At 40.1% G+C, this 23,728-nt stretch overlaps 1 protein-coding gene and 1 long non-coding RNA gene across 5 annotated transcripts in view; one reads left to right on the forward strand and one right to left on the reverse strand.

The window, feature by feature from the left end:
- The first annotated feature begins 587 nt into the window (after positions 1 to 587).
- Positions 588 to 20,476, forward strand: LOC132351811 (uncharacterized). The gene is made up of 8 exons (XR_009498469.1): positions 588 to 878; positions 1,021 to 1,278; positions 2,430 to 2,544; positions 4,337 to 4,503; positions 5,538 to 5,665; positions 5,869 to 5,928; positions 7,286 to 7,448; positions 19,699 to 20,476. It is a non-coding gene; the product is annotated as an uncharacterized LOC132351811 (long non-coding RNA).
- The window catches only part of MTFR1 (mitochondrial fission regulator 1), an 86,059-nt gene continuing 68,773 nt past the window's right edge, over positions 6,443 to 23,728 (reverse strand). For 3 of the 4 annotated variants that reach the window (XM_059901834.1, XM_059901833.1, XM_059901835.1), the window contains 4 exons: positions 18,522 to 18,757; positions 16,400 to 16,652; positions 8,883 to 9,051; positions 6,448 to 8,035 (listed from right to left, as the gene is read on the reverse strand). In XM_059901834.1, coding sequence (XP_059757817.1) covers positions 7,967 to 8,035; positions 8,883 to 9,051; positions 16,400 to 16,652; positions 18,522 to 18,757 — 727 coding nt within the window. In that variant the 3' untranslated portion in view covers positions 6,448 to 7,966. Of the gene's footprint in view, positions 8,036 to 8,882; positions 9,052 to 16,399; positions 16,653 to 18,521; positions 18,758 to 23,728 lie in introns of all 4 variants that reach the window. The other variant, XM_059901836.1, reaches the window with a different exon arrangement.

Here is a 23,728-nt window from a genome sequence, read left to right on the forward strand (position 1 = left end):
GAAGCAAAGAATTCGCTTCTCGGCTCCGGCATTCGCTCGCCGCACGTTTGTTCAGGCAGAGCTGGGCGCAGGCAGAGTCCTGCGGGCCCGTGTGCTGCCTGCACCTCACGGGTGAGCAAGCGGAGGCCGGGATGTAGTGGACAGAGTCCTAACAGCCGGGAGAAGTCGGCTCTGAGCCCAGCCTCTTGACTCCACAGCCCTTTGTTCCCACGGCGGGAACCTCAGGCCTTTGTGCAGGTACTAACATACTACTCGTATTTATTGGCCTTTTAAAAGTCAAGTAATGAGAAATGGCCACTTAATACTACTTTTGGTATCAGTGTAAGAAAGGTACCACTGGGCCTCTCCGGGGTCCTCCCAAGTCCATTTCATTAGAAGGGATACGTGTAAACTTTGAACTCAAACATAGTCATTATTTGCATAGAAGAGTGATGTTGGATAGAAATACAGTGTGAGCCGAGTCAGTGATTGTCAATTTCCAAGGAGTCACATTTAAAAAAAGGAAAAAGAAACAGCTGGAATTAATTCTAATAATATTTATTCCAACATATCCAAAATATTTTATCATTTCACAATATGTAGTCATTATAAAAAACTATTGAGATGTTTTACATTCCTTTTTCTGTTACAGTCTTTGAAATCTGGCGTGTATTTTATGCTTACAGCACGTCTCAGTTCGGAACAGCCATGCTTCAGGTGCCCGGTCTCCACATGTGGCTCGTGGCCACCACGCTGGACAGCTGGGTGCAGGAGTCTGATGGTGGTGGAGCCGAGGGCCACCTCGGGAAGGTCAGCTGGCCACTTATATGAGGAGTATCATCTTGGCAAAGCTGACGCATCCAGTGTCTGATAAGGAAACTCGCAAGCTCACACACCTAGTATGTCAGCACATGGAGAGTAGAACTGTATCTCATAGCAAACTCACATTAACCAATTTCACAGAAACTGATGGTTTTTTTTAAGTGTTAATAGTTTAATTTACAGTGAGAAATATAACTATCAATCATTCTCTCCCTTTAGGCAGACGTTCTCGGGAAGCCAAACGCCGATCAGCCGGTTGCTTGAGCGTGGATTCTGAGCAAGGGAAGCAAGTCGCCTCACGCGTCCTGCAGGGACGGACCTGCTGATACTTGTTTGTGGACCACGGTTCCCCTGAATGAGGTTACAGATTCTCTGTCAGGAGCTGCTTCTCCACGCCTGCTTGATTGGCACATCCAGCAGACACGTCAGACCTTCAGCCTTGCATCAGCTGAGCCTGCCTGGGCCCCATCTGCCAGCGTATGATTGCTTTCTTCTTCTCTGACCTGTTACATGTTTCTCACTGTTTGATATTCAGAGGATTATCTTCTTACTGCCAGTCTCAAGGGGGAGACACCTGAGTGTGGCTCCCATCTCCTGCCTACACATAAAATAAACCCACTGCAAAATATGTTTTGTTACATGTATGTGGTATTACCCGTCTGTAGCCCTGCTTCTTCAACAGGACCTATATTCTTTGAACATTGGTTTTCTAGAAAAATTTGAGGAAACAGTACAGTAATTTAGAAGGTCACATGTTAAATAAGTAATGAAATATTATGGAAGAGAATGCAAAATTCACATAAATTTTTAAGATAAAACAGGAGACTTCAAAGAATTGTTGAGCGTTGCAGCAGCCCTTTGGGGCTCTGGGCCAGCCCTTAGTCATGGGGGCAGCTCCTCTGCTCTAGGCTAAAGGTCCCCGGAGAGAGAATTGTGGTAAGCCTTAGCTTAGCAAAAACAATCTGGTTCCTGGTATGTGCACTCCGTAAGTGTGGTGGTTTGTAATGATCCTCTTTACATAAAAGAAGTAAATATTTTATGTCCTTTGTCCAACCTGGGAAATATGTTTGTACCTTAGGTACAGGTTAGAGGTGCAAATAATTCTTTGAAGATTCCTATGACAGCCTCTCTTTCCAAAAATCTTTCTTGACTCTTAAAGCTTCCGATTTTCTTAACACTTTAAAATTTTCACATTGGAGGTTTACAGTGTTTTCATGTGTACTTTTTTAAATGTATAAATATTTTGTTTAAATCTCCTCCCAATCAGTATCTCCTGCTTGGGACAATGACCGACAGCTAATCTGCATTCAGTAATGTTTTTAAATAAATGTGACATTAATCACCATACTAGCAGCATATATTTGAAACACGTAGTTATCCAGATATGTGCAAGACTTCGCCTGAGCCATTCCTTGTTTGCTAAGGATTTGCAGACAACCTGTGTCCTCTGGAAGGCCCCCAGTTGTCCCTTGTCCCCAGGGGAAGTGACCGCTGCTTGGGGTGGACTGCCGGAGGCGCACAGCCGTCTCCTCCACCTTCGTGTCTCTTGTGCTTAGCCTAGGGCTAGCGTAAACTGTGCCGTCAGTAAATGCTGAACAGATTAACTTGGTATTGTGTTTCCTTTTTAGCTATCAGTCTATCATCATGAGCAACTATGTGGAAACTAGTCTGTCAATGCCGAAGTCACATGGTCACAGTATCCGAGTTCCTGTTGTGTGCAGAACTGCACTGGATGTAATAAAGGTACTAAAACTAAATACCGAGACGGGGTCTCTGTTCTCAAAACGTTTGGGTGACAAAATGATGTGTGGAAAGCATCTGTTATGTAATATGGGAGGTTTCTATATTGCACAAAGTGAGTGTAAAGTGTTGGGGTATTGTTGAGAATGAATGATTTTGTTGGGTTCATGATGAAAATGACACCATTTCCAGTAATTATTGAATCTTATTAACATCCGTGACTGGTAAAATCATATAGCTTTCAAATTTGATTCTAAAATATAAGTCTTAGATGTTCACTGTGATACTTTTAGTAAAATACTAATAACTTTTATCAATCACAGTAACATTTTTTTTACTTTTACAGCTATGCTAAGTTGTCCTGAACCTATCCTGAAGTCTGGTAGAATGGCCAGGGAAAGAGAAACACCCCCATTTTTAATATTAGATTCTTTTTAGCTGTATTTTAAAACTGAAGCACAGTGACCTATTGGTTTACTGCAACTTTCCACTGGTCCCATCAATAGTCTTGTTAAGAAAGTTCATCTTATATTACATTTATGTTTAAGCTATGCATTGTTTGAGATTTTTGAGCGTAAATTTGAAGTGTTTCTTTACTGTTGAGCCGCGTCCTATAAAGAATTGGGAGGCTGCATGGTACCCCAAGGTGCTTTACCTTTTGCAGAAAGTATCATAAAGGAATGTGTTTAAAGCTCCTAGTTGAACATGTACAGAAAACAGTTTCTGAATTTTCATCTAAGAATCCTCACAAGATAGGGGTTAACTTTTCCACTGTCGGGGACAGAGTCTCCCTCAGATCACTGCAGGGTAACTGGAGCTTTATCTTGAGGATTCATGTTCATGATAATGAGACAAACCCTATGAAGGCTGCAGAAGCAGAACCTGGGGTCTAAGCTCTCTGAGATGTAACTTCTTGCTGCATCTGCTTCTTCCCACACTTCTGCTCCTCTTCCCGTCTCTTCTCTACCTTGGAGTGTCTGCTTGGAAAGGCAGTAAAGTTTTTAAAGTGTTGTCTTTATGGCTAGATAGACTGTGTTTATTAGGTCTTTTGTATGTATTAGCGAGTCACCTAATCTTTTGAGTGGCTTCCTAACCTGTAAAATGTCTGCCTCGTAAAGGTAAAATAATGTACTGACAACAGTTCAGTCTGTGTCCTTGTTCATGTCCTCATCATCTGTTTTGTATAAACTGCTCGTGGGCACACCTGTACCTCGTGGCATGCTTACTTGAGCTCCAGGTACCAACTGTGCCCCTCTCTCAAGGTTTCCTATTCAGATTCCCAAGGGAGGATCTGGACCAGCTTGTCAGGGCTGCGTCCTGAGTCACAGATTGTCTCTGCATTAGCTGGTGCTCCCCTTGCAGAGGGCAGTCTGCGCCAGAGCTGCGTTAGAGAGATCATCGTGCAGAGGATCACGTGCTCTCCACCGTCACTGCTCACACCTGCGTTACAGAACAATGTCCCACCACACCTGCTTCTCACCCTTTTTCATCCTCTGATAGCAAGCATGACTGGCCAATGAAGAGGGGGCGGCTCCTAGGCCATGTGAACAGAAAGCTGTTCACAGCTCCTAGGCCATGTGAACAGAAAGCTGTTCACAGCTCTGGTAAAAATCCTGTTGTGAAGAGTGTCTTTCTCCCCAAATTCTGGCTTTCCCAGCTGGGAAGACAGCGGTTAGGAGGGACTGGACTGCCCTGTAACAGCCGTAGCAGTTTGGGATGGAATGGGAGGCACTGTTTGGATCGTCTTACTTAGCTTCCTGGTGATGTCTAAATTACACTCATGTTACTCTCTCAGCTTACAGAAGGAGCCCTCTGACCTTTACAAGAGGCTGGAGAATCTTCCAGGGGAGAGAAGTTTGAGAAGCTCCAGCTAGAGGAACATTAACTTTTCCAGTCCCTACCAAGTGGACTAAGGACAACAGCTTTCAGGGAAACATCCAAGATTTCTGGATCCTTCCATGGGTATGCTATTTTTATTATCCTATCTGTTCTCAAGTGATCACACTAGTACGAATGAAGAACTAGCCTGCTTACAAGGTTTACAAGGAAAAACTAGTAAGAATTTTAAGAAAAAGGCTCAGTGGGGTAGCTCAGAAGAATGCTGACTCTAGGATGAGAAGGGGGAAGAGGACTCGGGAATGGCTAAAGGCTCATGGGAAAGATTGTGACAGTAACAGGCAGAACAGTGATACTGTTGTAAAACCAAGTGCCTCCTTCTGCCTGGCAATCCCAGAGCTGGTGCTACTGGGCTAACAACACCTGCAAGTTTAAACTTGTATCTGCCAGATCTAACCTACAGAGAGGAGTCACCAGAGGATGGTTTGTCTCCAGTAGTTGTTACCTCATGTTTTCTTCCTTCACCACTGAGGCACAGACTCATAGAAATTCTTAATACAGCAAGAGGACAGCAGACTTCCCTGGCGGTCCAGTGGTTAAGACTCTGTGCTTCCAAAGCAGGGGTTGCGGTTTCGATCCCTGGTCGGGAAACTAAGATTCCCACATGCCATGCAGTGTGGTCAGAAAATTTAAAAAAAAGAAAAAATGACTGACAGGATTCTTCTGCAGAAAGACCTATGACTGGGAAGACAACCAGAACTGAAGACTAAGACCTACCGCTCCACCCAGGCCCGTGCGCAGAATGACACCTTTTCCAGGTGCCAGGAACGTTGGAGAAATCCGTCTACTGGGAACTACAGTGACCTTGTGTAAAATAATGTAATAACTTATTTAGCATGCTGCCATTCACAGAACGTGTTCAGAATCATTATTTAATCCTAATTTTTTGAACTGAGCATGACTCCCATTTTAAAAACAGGTGTGACTTGGCCAGGATCACATACATGGTCGTGTTTAACTCCGGTCCAGCAGCGCTCTCTGACTCACACTCACTATGTACACAGTTGACCCTTGAACAACACAGGTTTGAACTGCATGGCTCCACTTACACGTGGACTTGTTTCAATAAATAATATAGTACCTGTATTTTCACTTTACAGATCTTTAAATTACATACGGGGAGAACTTTGTGTTTGTTTGACCAGAGATCACAGTACGTGGAGTCAAAGAAACTAAGGTTTGAGTCCTGATCCTATCCAAACTGTTTCAGCTTCCTACCCACCCTTGGGTGAGTCATTTACCAATTCATTTGTTGTTGAGGTAGAGAGAGCAATGCGTGGATTTTCGACTGGGGAGGAGAGGGAGTCAGTGCCCCTAACAAACACCCATGTTTTCTTTCTTTTTTTAAACTTTGATATGAACCAATTTTAAAGTCTTTTAATTGCATTTGTTACAATATTGCTTCTGTTTTATGTTTTGGTTTTTGGCCAGGAGGCATGGGGATCTTAGCTCCCTGACCAGGGATGGAACCCACACGCCCTGCATTGGAAGGTGAAGTCTTAACCACTGGACCGCCAGGGAAGTCCCGCCCCCCACGTTTTCAAGGGTCCGCTCTATAAAAGAGTGAGCCCCTAGACTAGTCAAAATCACAGGAGAGAAAACATTACACCAGTTATTTAACTTTTTGAGCCTCAGCTGTAAAATGTAGACTTTAACTATTTTTAAGATCTTTCACTTCAGGTAATGTGTTGAGTGGGAGAACCGGAAACTGAATGAGATGGGTGTAGGGGAAGATGAGAAAAGAGCTTTCACCAGTCCCAGAGGTGGATTATAGGCTTGAGAATCCTGAGGAAACTCATCCCCAGTGACTGCCTTTCTCTTTTTAATGATGAAGTAAATAAGTCCCTTGAAGAGAAAGATGAATGAGAGGTGATACATTTTAGGCAATATATTTACACTTGAAAAATGCAGAAAGCAAATAATTCTAAAGAAGCTGCATGTATAATATAAAAGAATCTTGCCTATTGTGGGGAAAAAAAAAAGGAAAGCATTTGTATAGCCATTATGGCCCAAGGAAAGTAAAAGTTTATTTCAAAACAGTAACTTCCTTGTAATTGGAGCACTGCCCAAAATTCAATACTGATACAAATATACATACTTTGACCTCCTAAGAAATTTATATCAGGCGAATTTTCTGAATTCCTTTTAAAGGCAGAAGTTTTAAACCATAGAAAACAATCAGAAACAATATAACAACATGTGTAAAATAAGCCACAGTTCAAAGTTAAGCTGAATAACCAAACCATGAAAATTACCTCCAACTAATATTTGCTATTACTTAGAACACTGCACATATTTTCAATAACTTAAAAGTGTCTTCACATCTCCTAATCCCCCCCAGGAAGTACAACTTTCTTTTCACTAGATTTAAATAATACTTCCAAATATTTACTCATAGTAGGAGGTTCTGACATTAACTAACTATGTGTGTTTAACAGAAATATAGAAAATCATGAAGATACATGCAGCATTTAAAAATGATCACTTGTAGCAATTCCTTAGAAGTCATAGAGGAGAAAGGCAGTTGTCTACTTCCTAATAGCACCTAAGGTTTATGCTACATAATGTAATTCAGCAAAACAGCATTCTGACCAATGATAAGCAACTTGCAGAAAATTCTTTCGCCTATTCAATGTTTCATTATAAAGCTACTATTTCGACCAATATTAAAAATTTTTTAACTCCATTATGCTGACATTTCCAGAAGTATTAGCATTAGCATCAAGTTATCTTCATGCCATTTATTAAACTGAAAGAAAAAGATGGTACATTCTAGTTTTTACTTTAAAAGAGATTTAATTCAATCATTTGATTCCTCACTATTTGAAAACTACATTTTCTTCCTCAGCACTGGACAGCACTACAGTGAAAACAGTTTCCATGATCCTTGACTTCCCTCTTTAAAGGAAAGCATTATGGAATTTCAGCAGCAAACATGAGCAGGTTCCTACTCAAACCCCGTCCCCAATCCAAGAAAACGTGAAGAGAGAATCTAAAAAGTTGTGTTCAAGGTAAGAAGAAATTCCAATCTCAAAAACACTTCACTCCAACAACCTGGTTATCCCAGCTGCTCCATCACTGAATAGAAATGATCACTGAAAACAAATGACACTATCAGCACCCTCGTCACCCCCTTGCTAAAATAAATCTTATGTCCTGTTTTATATCCAAGTACATGCACATAAAACATTTGTACAGATAAATTAGTGTTAAGAATTAAAAACTCACATCTACAAAGGTCCTTTCTTTGTTCTGAAATCTATATAATTGTTTTCCAGACTGGAAATCTAAACATCTTGGCTACACATTAAAAACATGTCAGAATATAAATATGTTATGGAAAACTTCAGAACGGACCTTCTCTTAAAAGCAAACAAACTTAAGAGTGCTTTTGTTACAGCTTAATCCTCTGAGACTTAAAAGGAGACACTAAATTCAGGTGTTTACCAAACAGTGTTGATCTCTACCAGCCGAACAGCCCTAATCCACCAACAGCTGAACTAGTAGGATAGTCTCCCTCAGCTCACTATTAGGAAGTTGAAACATTTTCGATTAAAGCCTTCATTTTTCCTGTAGACTTCAACATGTGTGGCCCAAACTAGAAAAGAAACAAAAAAGACACTGGTTCATGTAACAGTAATGATATGCCCCCCTCCCAATCATGGGTCAAAGGTATGTTCTTCATGAAAAACCAAACAGCTAGGTAATATTAAAACCTTTATGAATTGACAGGTTGTTATAAACATGACATAGCAAAAGAGTGAAAGACAAAGAGACAACAAAATTAACAATATTATACCCTAGAAAACTATAATTACCTTAGCAAGAGCCTAGCTTAGTCCAATTTTACTTCTCCAAATAAAAGAAGGAAGGTACAGTTTCCTTTTCAATGTCTGAAGAGTTTCAAACATGCTAAAATTTCTAAGATATCTACATCTCTGGAATAGATAAACACATATCCCCCATGACAGTACCCTGAATAAAGGTAATGTATAAATTAATATATTTGAGAGCTTCCATGAAATCTGCTCAGTCTCCACCTCTGGCATGCCCACAGCCTGCAAGGCCCTGGTCAAATGTCTCTCCCTCTTCAGGAGACTTCCTCACAGGTGCCCTAAGAGAAAATGATCTTTCCTTTCTATATCACAGCATTTTTATTGTCCTCAGATATAAATTTTATTGTAATGAATTTCACTTCATTATACTTAAATAAAACAGCATGGAAAATTTAACACAGGAGACACTAAGCAATGAAACCAGGGGTTAACTTTTGCTTCCTTCTCTGTGTTCTTCTATAATAGGTAATCTAGCTGTAGGTAGGGACTAAATCCTGTAGCACACATCCTTTTGAATCTTGCAGGCGAACACAGCTGAATGGCTTGCAGTGTGCCGCAGTGCAGTGAACTACCAGGCTGTCCTAGGAGAGAAGTCTGCCCAGTACTCACCAACACTCTTTCTGAGGTGGCCTCTGATTCAGACTTTGGAATTCCTTTTTCAACTTCACCTTGGCTATCACATCGATACCGATAAGCAAACTTCTTTTTCAGAGCCTCTGCTATGAGGGCAGCAGGGTCAGAAACGTCCACCGGTTTGGGCTTTGTATCTTCTTCTGACCTGAGAGAAATGAACATAAACCAAGGGGGCGCTGATCCCTCCGGGAAGCACACGGGGAGCCTGACAGCACTTCCCTGGTGTCAGATACACTTGACAAAGACACTGACACACACTGATGCAGCGAAGTGAAAACCCTAGATTTAAGGCTCAATGAAAGAGCACAAAGGTGCCCCAATGAACAGTCACTCAGGTCCTCTCAGGAGCAGAGATTATGTGCTCCTTCAAGGCAATCAGGGTTCCATTCTTCTCCGAAAGCCTGGTGACTACCATAGCAGGGACGTGACACAGCTTCACTGGATGAATGACTGCACAGTAACGAAAAGCCTTCAAATGCAATTGGGAGTGAAACTGGAAAGTTACCTGCAAGTGATTATTCTGCTAATCTCTTAGGCTCCTGTACACCATTAACTATCTTTTTTAAATTAAAAACTTAGAGCTACTCATGTAGTCATCTTATAAAACAAAGTTCTCAAGAACCCTAGTACTTGGGAGATTGGTTCAAGATGGCAGAGTAGAAGGACGTGCTCTCCCTCCTACGAGAGCACCGGAATCACAACTAACTGCTGAACAGGCATCGGCAGGAAGACACTGGAACTCACCAAAAAAGATACCCCACATCCAAAGACAAAGGAGAAGCCACAATGAGATGGTAGGAGGGGCGTGATCACAATAAACTCAAATCCCATAACTGCTGGGTGGGTGACTCACACACTGGAGAACACTTATACCACAGAAGTCCACCCACTGGAGTGAAGGTTCTGATACCCATGTCAGGCTTCCCGACCTGGGGGTCCAGCAATGGGAGGAGGAATTCCTAGAGAATCAGACTTTGAAGGATAGCAGGATTTGATTGAAGGACTTCGACAGGACTGGGGGAAACAGACTCCACTCTTGGAGGGCACACACAAAGTAGTGTGAGCATCGGGACCCACGGGAAGAAGCAGTGACCCCATAGGAGACTGAACCAGACCTACCTGCTAGTGTTGGAGGGTCTCCTGCAGAGGCGGGGGGTGGCTGTGTCTCACCATGAGGACAAGGACCCTAGCAGCAGAAGTTCTGGGAAGTGCTCCTCGGCGTGAGCCCTCCCAGAATCCGCCATTAGCCCCACCAAAGAGCTGGGTAGGCTCCAGTGCTGGGTCGCCTCAGGCCAAACAACCAACAGGGAGGGAACCCAGCCTCACCCATCAGCAGACAAGCGGATTAAAGTTTTACGGAGCTCTGCCCACCAGAGCAACACCCAGCTCTACCACCACCAGTCCCTCCCATCAGGAAACTTGCACAAGCCTCTTAGATAGCCTCATCCACCAGAGGGCAGACAGCAGAAGCAAGCAGAACTACAATTCTACAGCCTGTGGAACAAAAACCACATTCACAGAAAGACAACATGAAAAGGCAGAGAGCTATGTACCAGATGAAGGAACAAGATAAAACCCCAGAAAACAACTAAATGGAGATAGGCAACCTTCCATAAAAAGATTTCAGAATAATAATAGTGAAGATGATCCAGGACCTTGGAAAAAGAATGGAGGCAAAGATGCAAGAAGATGCAAGATATGTTTAACAAAGACCTAGAAAAATTAAAGAACAAACAAATAACTGAAATGAAAAATAACACTAGAAGGAATCAATAGCAGAATAACTGAGGCAGAAGAACGGATAAGTGACCTGGAAGACAGATGGTGGAATTCACTGCTGCGGAACAGGATAAAGAAAAAAGAATGAGCTCGCCAACTCGGGGCCCCAGCTGCGGGCGGACGGACGGCGGGCAGACAGCACGCTGAGCCTCCTCGTTTGGATCCTCACTCTCTCCGATACTTTCTCCCAAGGGATGGAACCTGCGCCCCTTGCAGTGGAAGCACGGAGTCCTAACCACTGGACCACCAGAGAATTCCAAGGAGAAACTGCACTTAGCCCTCAGAGACCTCACAAACTGAAAACTGAACATGAATAGGACTCCAGAGAGTCTGGGGAGAAGGGAAAAATCCTGTGTCATGTGGAGGAAACAGTGGACTGGCCCAGTAGATTTAAACACTCCAAGGGACTTTGTTTCGTTCATCACCTTAACTTCGGAATCTAGAATAGTGGGGCATAGTAGGTCCTCAGTAAATATTGGCTGGCTCCAGAGGGCTGAGCTGAGATGAATGGAAGTGGACATTACACAGAGAAAGAGCTTCATAGACTATTCAAAAAAAAAAAAATGCTTCTTAATAGCCAGAGCTGTCCAGCAAACAAAAGGGCTGCTTCAGGAGGCAGTGAACCCTGCAGCCCAGGAGGGTTCAAAAGGAGCCAGGATGATCACATGCTGGGGACACCGGACTGCGGAATTCTGACTGGGAGGCGAGGTTGGGCAAGGTGACCTCCATTGTCCCTTCCTACACTTAGGCTCTTCCATTCTGTCACCACCTCTTCCCAGGCCCGGCCTGCCCAGTGTCGCATCATAAATGTTCGGACTTTGCTGACAATGCCTGTGTCTTGCTTGCAACAGAATTGCCCATGAAGAGGAGCCCTGACAGCTCCGCATTACAAGGGACAATCACTTGGAAACAGACTTCCCTTCCCTGACCCTGCAGCTCTGTCCCTGTTTTATTCTTCTGCATCAGATTGCCAAGAGTAAAATTGCTGGACACACGGCTAAAAAAAAAAAAGAAAAAGAATGAAAAGAAATGAAGACAGCCTAAGAGACCTCTGGGACAACATTAAACGCAACAACATTCACATTATAGGGGTCCCAGAAGGAGAAGGGAGAGAGAAAGGACCCGAGAAAATATTTGAAGAAATTATAGTCGAAAACTTCCCTAACATGGGAAAGGAAACAGCCACCCAAGTCCAGGAAGCACAGAGTCCCATACAGGATAAACCCAAGGGGAAACATGCTGAGACACATAGTAATCAAATTGGCAAAAATTAAAGACAAAGAAAAATTATTGAAAGCAGCAAGGGAAAAACAACAAATAACCTTATGGGAGTTCCCTTGTATGTTAACAGCTGATTTCTCAGCAGAAACTCTACAAGCCAGAAGGGAGTGGCATGACATATTTAAAGTGATGAAAGGGAAGAACCTACAACCAAGATTACTCTACCCAGCAAGGATCCATTCAGATTCGAGGGAGAAATCAAAAGCTTTACAGACAAGCAAAAGCTAAGAGAATTCAGCACCACCAAACCAGCTCTACAACAAATGCTAAAGGAACTTCTCTAAGTGGGAAACACAAGAGAAGAAAAGGACCTACAAAAACAAACCGAAAACAATTAAGAAAATGGTAATAGGAACAGACATATCGATAATTACCTTAAACGTGAATGGATTAAATGCGCAACCAAAAGACACAGGCTCACTGAATGGATACAAAAACAAGACCCATATATATGCTGTCTACAAGAGACCCACTTCAGACCTAGGGAGATACAGACAGAAAGGGGATGGAAAAAGATATTCCATGCAAATGGAAATCAAAAGAAAGCTGCAGTAGCAAAACTCATATCAGATAAAATAGACTTTTAAAATAAAGAATGTTACAAGAGATAAAGAAGGACACTACATAATGATCACAGGATCAATCCAAGAAGAAGATGTAACAATTATAAATATATATGCACCCAACATAGGAGCACCTCAATACATAAGGCAACTGCTAACAGCTATAAAAGAGGAAATCGACAGTAACACAATAATAGTAGGGGCCTTTAACACCTCACTTACACCAATGGACAGATCATCTAAACAGAAAATTAATAAGGAAACACAACCTTTAAATGACACAATAGACCAGATAGATTTAATTGATATTTATAGGACATTCCATCCAAAAACAGCAGATTACACTTTCTTCTCAAGTGCGCACGGAACATTCTCCAGGATAGATCACATCTTGGGTCACAAATCAAGCCTCAGTAAATTTAAGAAAACTGAAATCATATCAAACATTTTTTCTGAGCATAATGCTCTGAGATTAGAAATCAATTACAGGGGAAAAAAACGTAAAAAACACAAACACATGAAGGCTACACAATACGCTACTAAATAACCAAGAGATCACTGAAGAAATCAAAGAGGAAATCAAAAAATACTAGAGACAAATGACAACAAAAACACGACGATCCAAAACCTATGGGATGCTGCAAAAGCAGTTCTAAGAGGGAAGTTTATAGCAATACAATCCTACTTCAAGAAACAACAAACATACCAAATAAACAATCTAACCTTACATCTAAAGCAATTAGAGAAAGAAGAACAAAAAACCCGCAAAGTTAGAAGAAGGAAAGAAATCATAAAGATCAGAGCAGAAATAAATGAAATAGAAACAAAGAAAACATTAGCAAAGATCAATAAAACTAAAAGCTGGTTCTTTGATAAGATAAAATTGATAAACCATTAGCCAGACTCATCAAGAAAATGAGGAAGAGGACTCAAATCAATAAAATTAGAAATGAAAAAGGAGAAGTTATAACAGACACTGCAGAAATACAAAGCATCCTAAGAGGCTACTACAAGCAACTCTATGCCAATAAAATGGACAACCTGGAAGAAATGGACAAATTCCTAGAAAGGTATAACCTTCCAAGACTGAACCAGGAAGAAATAGAAAATATGATCAGATCAATCATAAGTAATGAAATTGAAACTGTGATTAAAAATCTTCCAACAAACAAAAGTCCAGGACCAGATGGCTTCACAGGTGAATTCTATCAAACATTTATAGAAGAGCTAGCACCCATCCTTCTCAAACTCTTCCAAAAACTGCAGAGGAAGGAACACTCCCAAACTCATTCAATGAGACCTCCATCACCCTGATACCAAAACCAGACAAAGATACTACAAAAAAAGAAAATTACAGACCAATATCACTGATGAATATAGATGCAAAAATCCTCAACAAAATACTAGCAAACAGAATCCAACAACCCATTAAAAGGATCATACACCATGATCAAGTGGGATTTATCCCAGGGATGCAAGGATTCTTCAAGATATGCAAATCAATCAATGTGATACACCATATTAACAAATTGAAGAATAAAAACCATATGATCATCTCAATAGATGCAGAAAAAAGCTTCTGACAAAATGCAACACCCATTTATGATAAAAACTCTTCAGAAAATGGGCACAGACGGAACCTACCTCAACATAATAAAGGCCATATATGACAAACCCACAGCAAACATCATTCTCAATGGTGAAAAACTGAAAGCATTTTCTCTAAGATCAGGAACAAGACAAGGATGTCCACTCTCACCACTATTATTCAACATCGTTTTGGAAGTCCTAGCCACAGCAATCAGAGAAGAAAAAGAAATAAAAGGAATATAAATTGGAAAAGAAAAAGTAAAACTGTCAGTGTTTGCAGCTGACATGATACTACACATAAAGAATCCTAAAGATGCCACCAGAAAACTACTAGAGCTAATCAATGAATTTGGTAAAGTTACTGATACAAAATTAATGCACAGAAATCTCTTGCATTCCTATACACTAATGATGAAAAATCTGAAAGAGAAATTAAGGAAAAACACTCCCATTTACCACTGCAACAAAAAGAATAAAATACCTAGGAATAAACCTACCTAGGGAGACAAAAGACCTGTATGCAGAAAACTATATGACACTTATGAAAGAAATTAAAGATGATACAGACAGATGGAGAGAGATGCCATATTCTCAGATTGGAAGAATCAACACTGTGAAAATGACTACCACCCAAAGCAATCTACAGATTAAATGCAATCCCTATCAAATTACCAATGGCATGTTTTACAGAACTAGAACAAAAAATCTTAAAATTTGTATGGAGACACAAAAGACCCCGAATAGCCATAGTGGTCTTGAGGGAAAAAAACGGAGCTGGAGGAATCAGATGCCCTGACTTCAGACTATACTACAAAGCTACAGTAATCAAGAGAATATGGTGCTGGCACAAAAACAGAAATATAGGTTAACGGAACAAGATAGAAAGCCCAGAGATAAACCCACGCACCTATGGTCAACTAATATATGACAAAGAAGGCAAGGATATACAATGGAGAAAAGACAGCCTCTTCAATAAGTGGTGCTGGGAAAACTGGACAGTTACATGCAAAAGAATGAAATTAGAACACTCCCTAACACCATACACAAAAATAAACTCAAAATGGATTAGAGACCTAAATGTAAGACTGGACACTATAAAACTCTTAGAGGAAAACATAGGAAGAACACTCTTTTACATAAATCACAGCAAGACCTTCTGTGATCTGCCTCCTAGAGTAACGGAAATAAAAACAAAAATGAACAAATGGGACCTAAGGAAACTTAAAAGCTTTATGCAAAGCAAAGGAAACTACAAACAAGACGAAAAGTAAACCTCAGAATGGGAGAAAATATTTGCAAATGAATCAGTGGACAAAGGATTAATCTCCAAAATATATAAACAGCTCATACAGCTCAATATTAAAAAAACAACCCAATCCAAAAATGGGCAAAAGACCTAAATAGACATTTCTCCAAAGAAGACATACAGGTGGCCAAGAAGCACGTGAAAAGCTGCTTAACATCACTAATTATTAGAGAAATGCAAATCAAAACTACACTGAGGTATCACCTCACACCAGTTAGAATGGGCATCATCAGAAAATCTACAAACAGCAAATGCTGGAGAGGGTGTGGAGAAAAGGGAACCCTCTTGCACTGTTGGTGAGAATGCAAATTGATACTGCCACTATGGAGAACAGTATGGAGGTTCCTTAAAAAACTAAAAATAGAACTACCATATGACCCAGCAATCCCACTACTGGGCATATACCCAGAGAAAACCATAATTCAAAAACAGTCATGTACCACAATGTTCACTGCCGCACTATTTACAACAGCCAGGACATGGAAGCAACCTAAGTGCCCACTGACAGACGAATGGATAAAGAAGATGTGGTACATATATACAATGGAATATTACCCAGCCATAAAAAGGAACGAAATTGAGTCATTTGTAGAGACGTGGATGAATCTAGAGACTATCATACAGAGTGAAGTAAATCAGAAAGAGAAAAACAAGTATCGTATATTAACGCATATATGTGGAACCTAGAAAAATGGTACAGATGAACCAGTTTGCAGGGCAGAAATTGAGACACAAATGTAGAGAACAAACGTATGGACACTAAGGGGGGAAACTGGCGGGGGGTGGTGGTGGTGGTGTGATGAATTGGGAGATTGGGATTGACATGTATTCACTGATGTGTATAAAATGGATGACTAATAAGAACCTGCTGTATAAAAAAATTTAATAAAATTCAAAAAAGAAAAGAAACCTAGTACTTGGTTTTAGGCATAAAAAATCAAGGGAAGTGAGAAAGAAGGCAAATGTATCCTCACCTTTTTACTGACCGAAGTTTCACGCTGTTCATGTCTTTAAGGATCTCCAGCATATTTGGCATATCAGATTTCTTTGGACTGCTCTTGACTGAAGTCTTTCCAGAACAGGCGTTTTTCTCTCTTCGATCTCTAATCAGATCAATAGCAGATGTGCTTTGGTGGAGCCCTGACGGAGGGAGGGGAGGTGGCGGAGGGGGAGGTGGCGGGACAGAGGGTGGCCCTGTGGCAATGGATGCCGTAGATTCTAAGTCACCTACAGAAACAAGGGAAAGTCAGTTTGATCCTGCTGGTAATAGGCAAATAAACTATTTTAAAAGCAACATTATGTTAAGGACTTTATATCTGAAAACAGTATCCTTAAAAAGAATCGAAGTTACGTAAGTAGACAGGAAGTTTCAGTTACTTGGTTGGAATCTAAATGCCTGCATCTCAGTCACTATCATTTAATCCCAAACTCTCCAGATGGAAACATTCCATTTAACTTAACAGGGCGCTTTTGTGATCTCCAGTGTTCAGGTCTGACTGCTGCCAAGTGTGTAGCTACTTTTAGATGAAACAGAGCATCTGTACTGCACACTTAACTATCTTCAGTATATACAGTTTGACAATTTAGTACTAGAGTAACTATTTGAAAAAACCATTTGATACATTTGTGGTTCATTTTAAGTATATTTACATAGAAGATTTAATTGAGCATTAACTACAATGTGCATTGACCAAAGTGTGTTTAAAGTTTTAGATTTACTGTTGAACAAATTTCTGGGAGAAAAAAAAAAGTTATATAGTTAATTTCCAAAACAAGAAGTAACCAAGAGTTAAAGTGGTTCTAAAATAAGGACCTAAAAATTCATCTTTCTGCATAATTGGAGATTAGAGAGTTGTTTTGGGGGTGAACTATATTGATTAGGGGGAACTCGATGCAAATGAGTTTTACTCAAGGGATTTGGATTGTAAATAGAAGTCTAACATAAATCCCCAAATTATCTCACAATTTACAGCAGTTTTCTAGTCTGCCAGAAGAGGGAGGTAAAGCAAAAGAGACATGTAATTCATAGGTTAAACAGGAAAGGGTAGGACTTTGGTTTTTCATAAGTTACGTGCAAATTTCACGTAAGTAACACCAGGTGCACGGAGTGCACTCACCCTCTGCCCATCTTGGCCTGACCCAGGTTGGATGAGGTTTCCATGTGGGGTTACATTAAACTCTAGGACCACAAGCAACGTGGCTCAGAGGCAGAATAACTGTCCTATCCTTTAACCTTTAGAGTTGGCTTATGCTGAGTCTCGCCAGGACTCAGGGACAACACTCGGAAAAACAACCACCACCTACCAGCAGGTTAATGGGCTAGGATTTCAAGGCTATAGTTTCTTCTCCAAAGTGACAGTGCCACACAAATAAAAGCAACAGTAGTAGTCCAGGAGTCCAAGGACCTGAATTCAGTTTCCACTCCAGGCAAGAGGGAGAAAAATGACTACTGAATAGCTACTGTGTGGCTAAAGGTATCCTATATAATCTCCAGGTTTACTCCCTACCATAGGTAACTAACTATCCCCATTTTAGAGCAGGAAAGGGAGGTAGAAAGGCCAAGTACTTGCCTTAGAGCAGGAAAGGGAGGTAGAAAGGCCAAGTAAAGGACGTGTAGGTCGGTAAACAGCATTCAACCCTGTCAGGGTTGTTTTTTGGATTACCTCCTGTCTGATGTCTGATGTGAATGCCATTATCACAGACAACTAAGTTTACCACAGCATTCACATGAGTAGCAATTCAACTGTATCAATGTATGTATATGTTGTGTTTTCAAAATACACTCATCATCCTCTCTGACAGCATTAAGATTGTTCAAAACAAACAAAAACTACTTAACCTTGACTGGGTCCTGTACTGGACAATGCAGAGGACTGACCCCTGATTTTCCAACAAGCCCAATGGCTGTTACTTTTTTTTTTTTTTTTTTAACTTGTATTGTAATATAGTTGATTTACAATGTTGTGTTAGTTTCAGGTGTATAGCAAAGTGATTCAGTTACACTTCTATACACACATTTTTTTTTTTTCTTTTCAAATTAGTGGCATTCTCCTAATTTCCAGTTTCCTGGTTAAAACAAATGTAGGAATTCCAGACCTGCACTGAGGTTTTGCTGTTCTTGGAGGGTCACAATTTTGGCAATCTGAGCTCTGAGGGCAGCAAGCTCACTTTCGAGGGCACAGATCTTCTGCAGTGCTTCCTCGTTGGCCAGTGTCCTGGTCTGCAGTGGAGGCTCTTCCAGAGACAGGTTTGGTAAGGAAAACTGCCTGCCTGGGGGCTTCTCAAAGAAAGGAAGATCATCCTGAAGGGGTTGCCTCAACCGGATCTCTGTCCTGCAAGGAAGACAGAAGGTTGGCTGTCACAGGCTTTGTTAGGGAATATAAAAAATCATCATTTCAAAGTTAATCAGAACACAGCAGAACATAACATCTGAGAACCACTTTTCAGGCTGACCTGACATAAAACCCCTGCTGTAAGCTTCACAACAACAAAGCACTTGTCAACCTGATGTAGCTACACGCCACGCCAGGTTTCTTGCTGGCATCATTCTTCTTAATCTTTCTCTCTACATTATATGCACAAGCCAGCACTATCCGGAGGAATCACAGATTCCAACAATGTTTTTGCTAATTTATGTTTTGTTTTGGTGGTTTGAACTAAGGTGATGCAACTTTTAATGCTGTTAAAAATGGTAAGCTAATTATTGGTTATATTTGACAATCAAATCAAATCAGTAATCCATTAGCCCTTCCCCCAGGGTCTTGGTTTCTGCATTTCGATGTCCATGTTTTCCACTTGTGATTGAATATACCAAACTGCAAGACACACTGTAACAATATGGGCCAAATTACAGCATAAGAAACTGAAAAGGGGGGGAAAAAGTAATTATAATTGAACCCATGCAGTAATTATACAGATGGTCTCATTTTCACTTGAGCGTAAAGAAAGGTTTTCTAATATGCACTGCTTCGTAGGTTGAGAATAAAATTCAGATTTCAACTGTCAATTTATATATCCATTTCCTCCTATTTTCTACAATTAGGTTTTTCCGGCCTCTAAGCCCTTTTCTCTTTTTTTCTTCATCCAGCTTTATTGTGGAATAATTGACAAATATTGTGTGTGTGTGTGTGTGTGTGTGTGTGTGTGTGTGTGTGTGTGTATATATCTATACACACACACACACACACACATATATATAGTACAGCATGATGATTTGTTAATGTGTATACATTTTGAAATAATCACCACAATCAAGTTAATTAACATATCCCAGTTTCCCTCACAGTCTCATGTGGTCATGTGACCGAGCTGTGTCTAACAAGATGGTAAGCCACCTCGGAAGGCCGCTTAGAGGGCAATGACTCAACTCCACAAGAAAGAAAGTCCTTTCATCTCTAGCCCTACCCACTTTTCCTGCTCCTGAGAGCCCTGAGAGTCGCTGAAGGCCAGAAGCTAACCTTGACAGGAAAGCCAAAGCTAAGGATGGCAAAGAGCCTGGCTGGTCCCTGAGGACACAGTGGAGCCACTGTCACCTTCAGACTACCCACTCTGGATATTTTTGACTTGAGAAAAATAAACTTCCATCACCATTATTTTGGGCTTCTGTTTGATGTAGTCAAACTTAGATTGACTGTTATAACATTCACCAACATTATATTGTATTTTAGTTTTCCTTTAACTGAATATTGCTATTTTATTTTTGCTTGAGAGCTATGATAATTCATTCTACCTGGTGTTTGAATGAATGAATTCTTGGACCTTTAGCTTTTGGTATTTTGCACTGAATTCAGTTGTTTTTCTTCATATCTAATTTTGATTATGCCCTGGTAATTAAACTATCATACACAGAGGATGCTTGCAAATTGTTTTTTACCTGTAGTATTAATTATTAAACAAAAATATTTGGAGAATAAATGTGCTCGTTATTACCTAACCCTACTACCTAGCTAGCAACCAACTTTAATAGTACTAACCTTATTCACTTTATTTAATTTGGAATATCTGTGGGGTAGGGAAATATATTTGGCTTGCAAAGCTTTAATTACCATTTCCTTTCTTAGCCCACACTGGGAAGAAACAGGTGATGAAATGTCTAAAAAAAGTACATGACGATTAAACAAAGGTAAAAACTTTTATAAGAAACAATACCAATGCTCTGATTAAATACATTAATATGTTCTTTGAAAGATTACATGTTATATAAGTTCAGATGCTTGTGCTCTAATCAACCTGCAAAAAAGAAAGTAATTTTAATAAGACATTAAATTTTTTTTTAAAATCACTATGGCTTTTTGTTAATATAACAGACTGAATTCTAATTTCTACTTACCTTTCATAGGGTAAGTCAAATAATTTCGTTAAACGTCTCTATACAATAAACACATTAAATTACAAGAAGATAGAAATTAGTCAATCTACTGAATGAAGTTTTTTGGGGGGAGGATATTTACATAGAGTAATTTTATTTAATCACTATAATGTCAAATATTTAATATGCTTCAACTATATTCTTGACAACTGTTTAATAAAACATATTAAAATACTACTTTTAAAATAGTGTTTTAAAATATTATTTTAAAAATACTACTTTTTGAAAGAACTAAGGAAACCACGGGTTGGTAGAATATTGGCAGAGACAGAATTCTAGTCTTGAGAAAAGATCTGGGTAAAATATAGAAATCTCAAATAAATGTACAATTAAAGTATCACACTTGTTCAAAACAACAGTGGAGAAAGGAGGAAGACTGCCAGTAGGAACGGAGACTGTGGGTCTCGAGCAGGAGACGCATCAGAAGCAGAGAGTTCTCAGGACAGAGGACAGATGCCCTCGCCACAGGCAGCCGGGGTGGGGCATCTGGAGGGTGACCACTGGATGGAAGTGGAGCTGAGCAGAGAGAAGCACGAGAGCCTGGAGGTAAAGACTCATCTCTACCCACTGCCGTCTCCCATTTTCCATGAAAGTTGGATTTTGCTTTGTTTATCTAAACTTACCTAAGAGAATGAATACTTTGTTGGGAACGTAAGCGAGGATGATTGTTTTCGTATTATGTATGAGTGCAAAGATTTCATAAAGTCTATATTATAATAGCAAATAAAGATAAATTTTGAATGCCAGAATCTTTAGTGCTACTAAACAAAAAAATGATGTTATAATAACTGTTTTTTCAAGAACTCATAGTCACTTTAGTAGTGAGTATACCCTCCCAGATCACAGGATCCAAAAGTAGTATATGCTTTTACGTTTGTTTTAAAATGTTATCACTCAAGTAAGCCAATTGTCTAATCCCATGAACATTTACTCTTCGATACCCAGAAATGGAACAAGATAATAGGGCAGTTTGAATTAAGAGATCAGTTGATCAGTTGATGTTTGAACAGCTTCCTTTAAGATATCTTCCAGCCAAAATACACTGTAAGAGGAAATTAACGAATACTTAACAGCAAACTACACTGTTTAAGAAAAACAAGAATTAAGCTTCTACCTCTCCCCATAACTCCTCCAGATGAATTCTATCCTTTTGATTTTGCATCTACTGAGAATTAAGGGATAAACACTCATTAATCTTGAAAACCAGTGTTCCAGGGTAAGAGAAAAAAAGTTTAGGACCTTTAGCAAAACAATTTAAGTAACAGTGTCAGATCGTCTATATTTTATATGTCTACACTATTTTTATAACTTTGGTATAGATTCTGCATTTCCCTGTGTGAAGCACTGTTGACAGCTATGGGTTCAAACAAATTATAGGAAATGTGGAAGTTTAAATGTGGATTTTTAGAAGCTGGAAAAGGAAAATAATCCTGAAATGATCATGTATTCTCAAAGACACAGAAAGATTTGACATTTACAGAAGCTTGAGAACCAAAGGCAAAAAAATAAAAAGAGTTGCTCTGTAATGTTCTTATATATGGAAAAGCTTAGGTTTTATGAAAATTCTCATACATGTCCCTTCCTTTAAAACTATAAACACACACACACCCTTTTCCCACAGACATCTGTTTTATAAGGCAGTCTACAAATAACTCGTTCTCAGAACCAATCTGTTTTGCCATCCTTCAGCATACAAGGCTATTAAAGAGCTAGAATATAGAGGCAAAAGTAATTCAAACTAAGAAATGCTCTTTTCTACTAAATTTGTGTATAATTCAGAGAAATTTTAAGAAAACAAATATAAAAACAAAAAGAACAAAAGAGGCGTCAAGTACGGATGTCCCAAAAGCAGAAGACAAACAGCCAAAGTATGATCGTTTCTTAAAAATACTGTCTGCTGCAGACCTACTAGAGAATGGACTTGAGGAGGGGGAAGGGTAAGCTGGGACGAAGTGAGAGAATGGCATGGACATATATACACTACCAAATGTAAAATAGATAGCTAGTGGGAAGCAGCCGCATAGCACAGGGCGATCAGCTCGGTGCTTTGTGTCCACCTAGAGGGGTGCGATAGGGAGGGTGGGAGGGAGGGAGATGCAAGAGGGAAGAGATATGGGGATATATGTATATGTATAGCTGATTCACTTTGTTATAAAGCAGAAACTAACACACCATTGTAAAGCAATTATACTCCAATAAAGATGTTAAAAAAAAAATACTGTCTGCATACTGCCTTGTGCTGGCGAGATTTCCACCCTTTTTGTTCGACTTGGCGCTGAAGTGCCTCATGGCACAAGGGTGCAGGCCCCCCTTCAGAGGCGCATCCGCACCAAGTGTCTGGCCCGCTTACCTGTTCAATGTTAGTATCAAGGGCGGCCACTCTGAAGTACAACATACACAGACATGAAGGGCTTTTTAAGCTCCACTGACTATTTTAAAGAAAATCCTCAATTAAATACAATGTACCTCTGGGGTCCTTTCCCCTTACCTCACAGTTAATGAAAACTCAAAATCTGAGATTGTTTTAAATGAGCCCAGCGCCCTATGAAAGGTGGTATTCCCCGGATGACTTTTATTGACTCTCCCTCACTGTTTTAGTTGAGAGAATAGCAGAAAGGTACAGAAATACGTGCTATTGTCAATAGGGTGCAGAGAAGGGGGGAAAACTGGTAATTTAGTTCCCTGAAAGCACAAAGTTGGGTAGAAAGCTAACAGTATTTTTCAAAGTGAGCAAATAGCTGGATAAAGACAACTGGACTAGGGAAATTATTCTGAGGGAAGTAATCCATGAAAGGACCATAGTGGGGAATAGTCAGGACCGTCATGAGGCTGCAGACCCAGATGACTAGTGGGATTCATCGCCTATTCTAGATTCTGTTCAACACAAGTCTCTTGTTTTGTATTTTAAAAGCTGGATCTTGCTATAAGTGATATT

Source organism: Balaenoptera ricei, chromosome 17 (genome assembly GCF_028023285.1).
Source record: "Balaenoptera ricei isolate mBalRic1 chromosome 17, mBalRic1.hap2, whole genome shotgun sequence".
NCBI classification, from domain to species: Eukaryota; Metazoa; Chordata; class Mammalia; order Artiodactyla; family Balaenopteridae; genus Balaenoptera; species Balaenoptera ricei.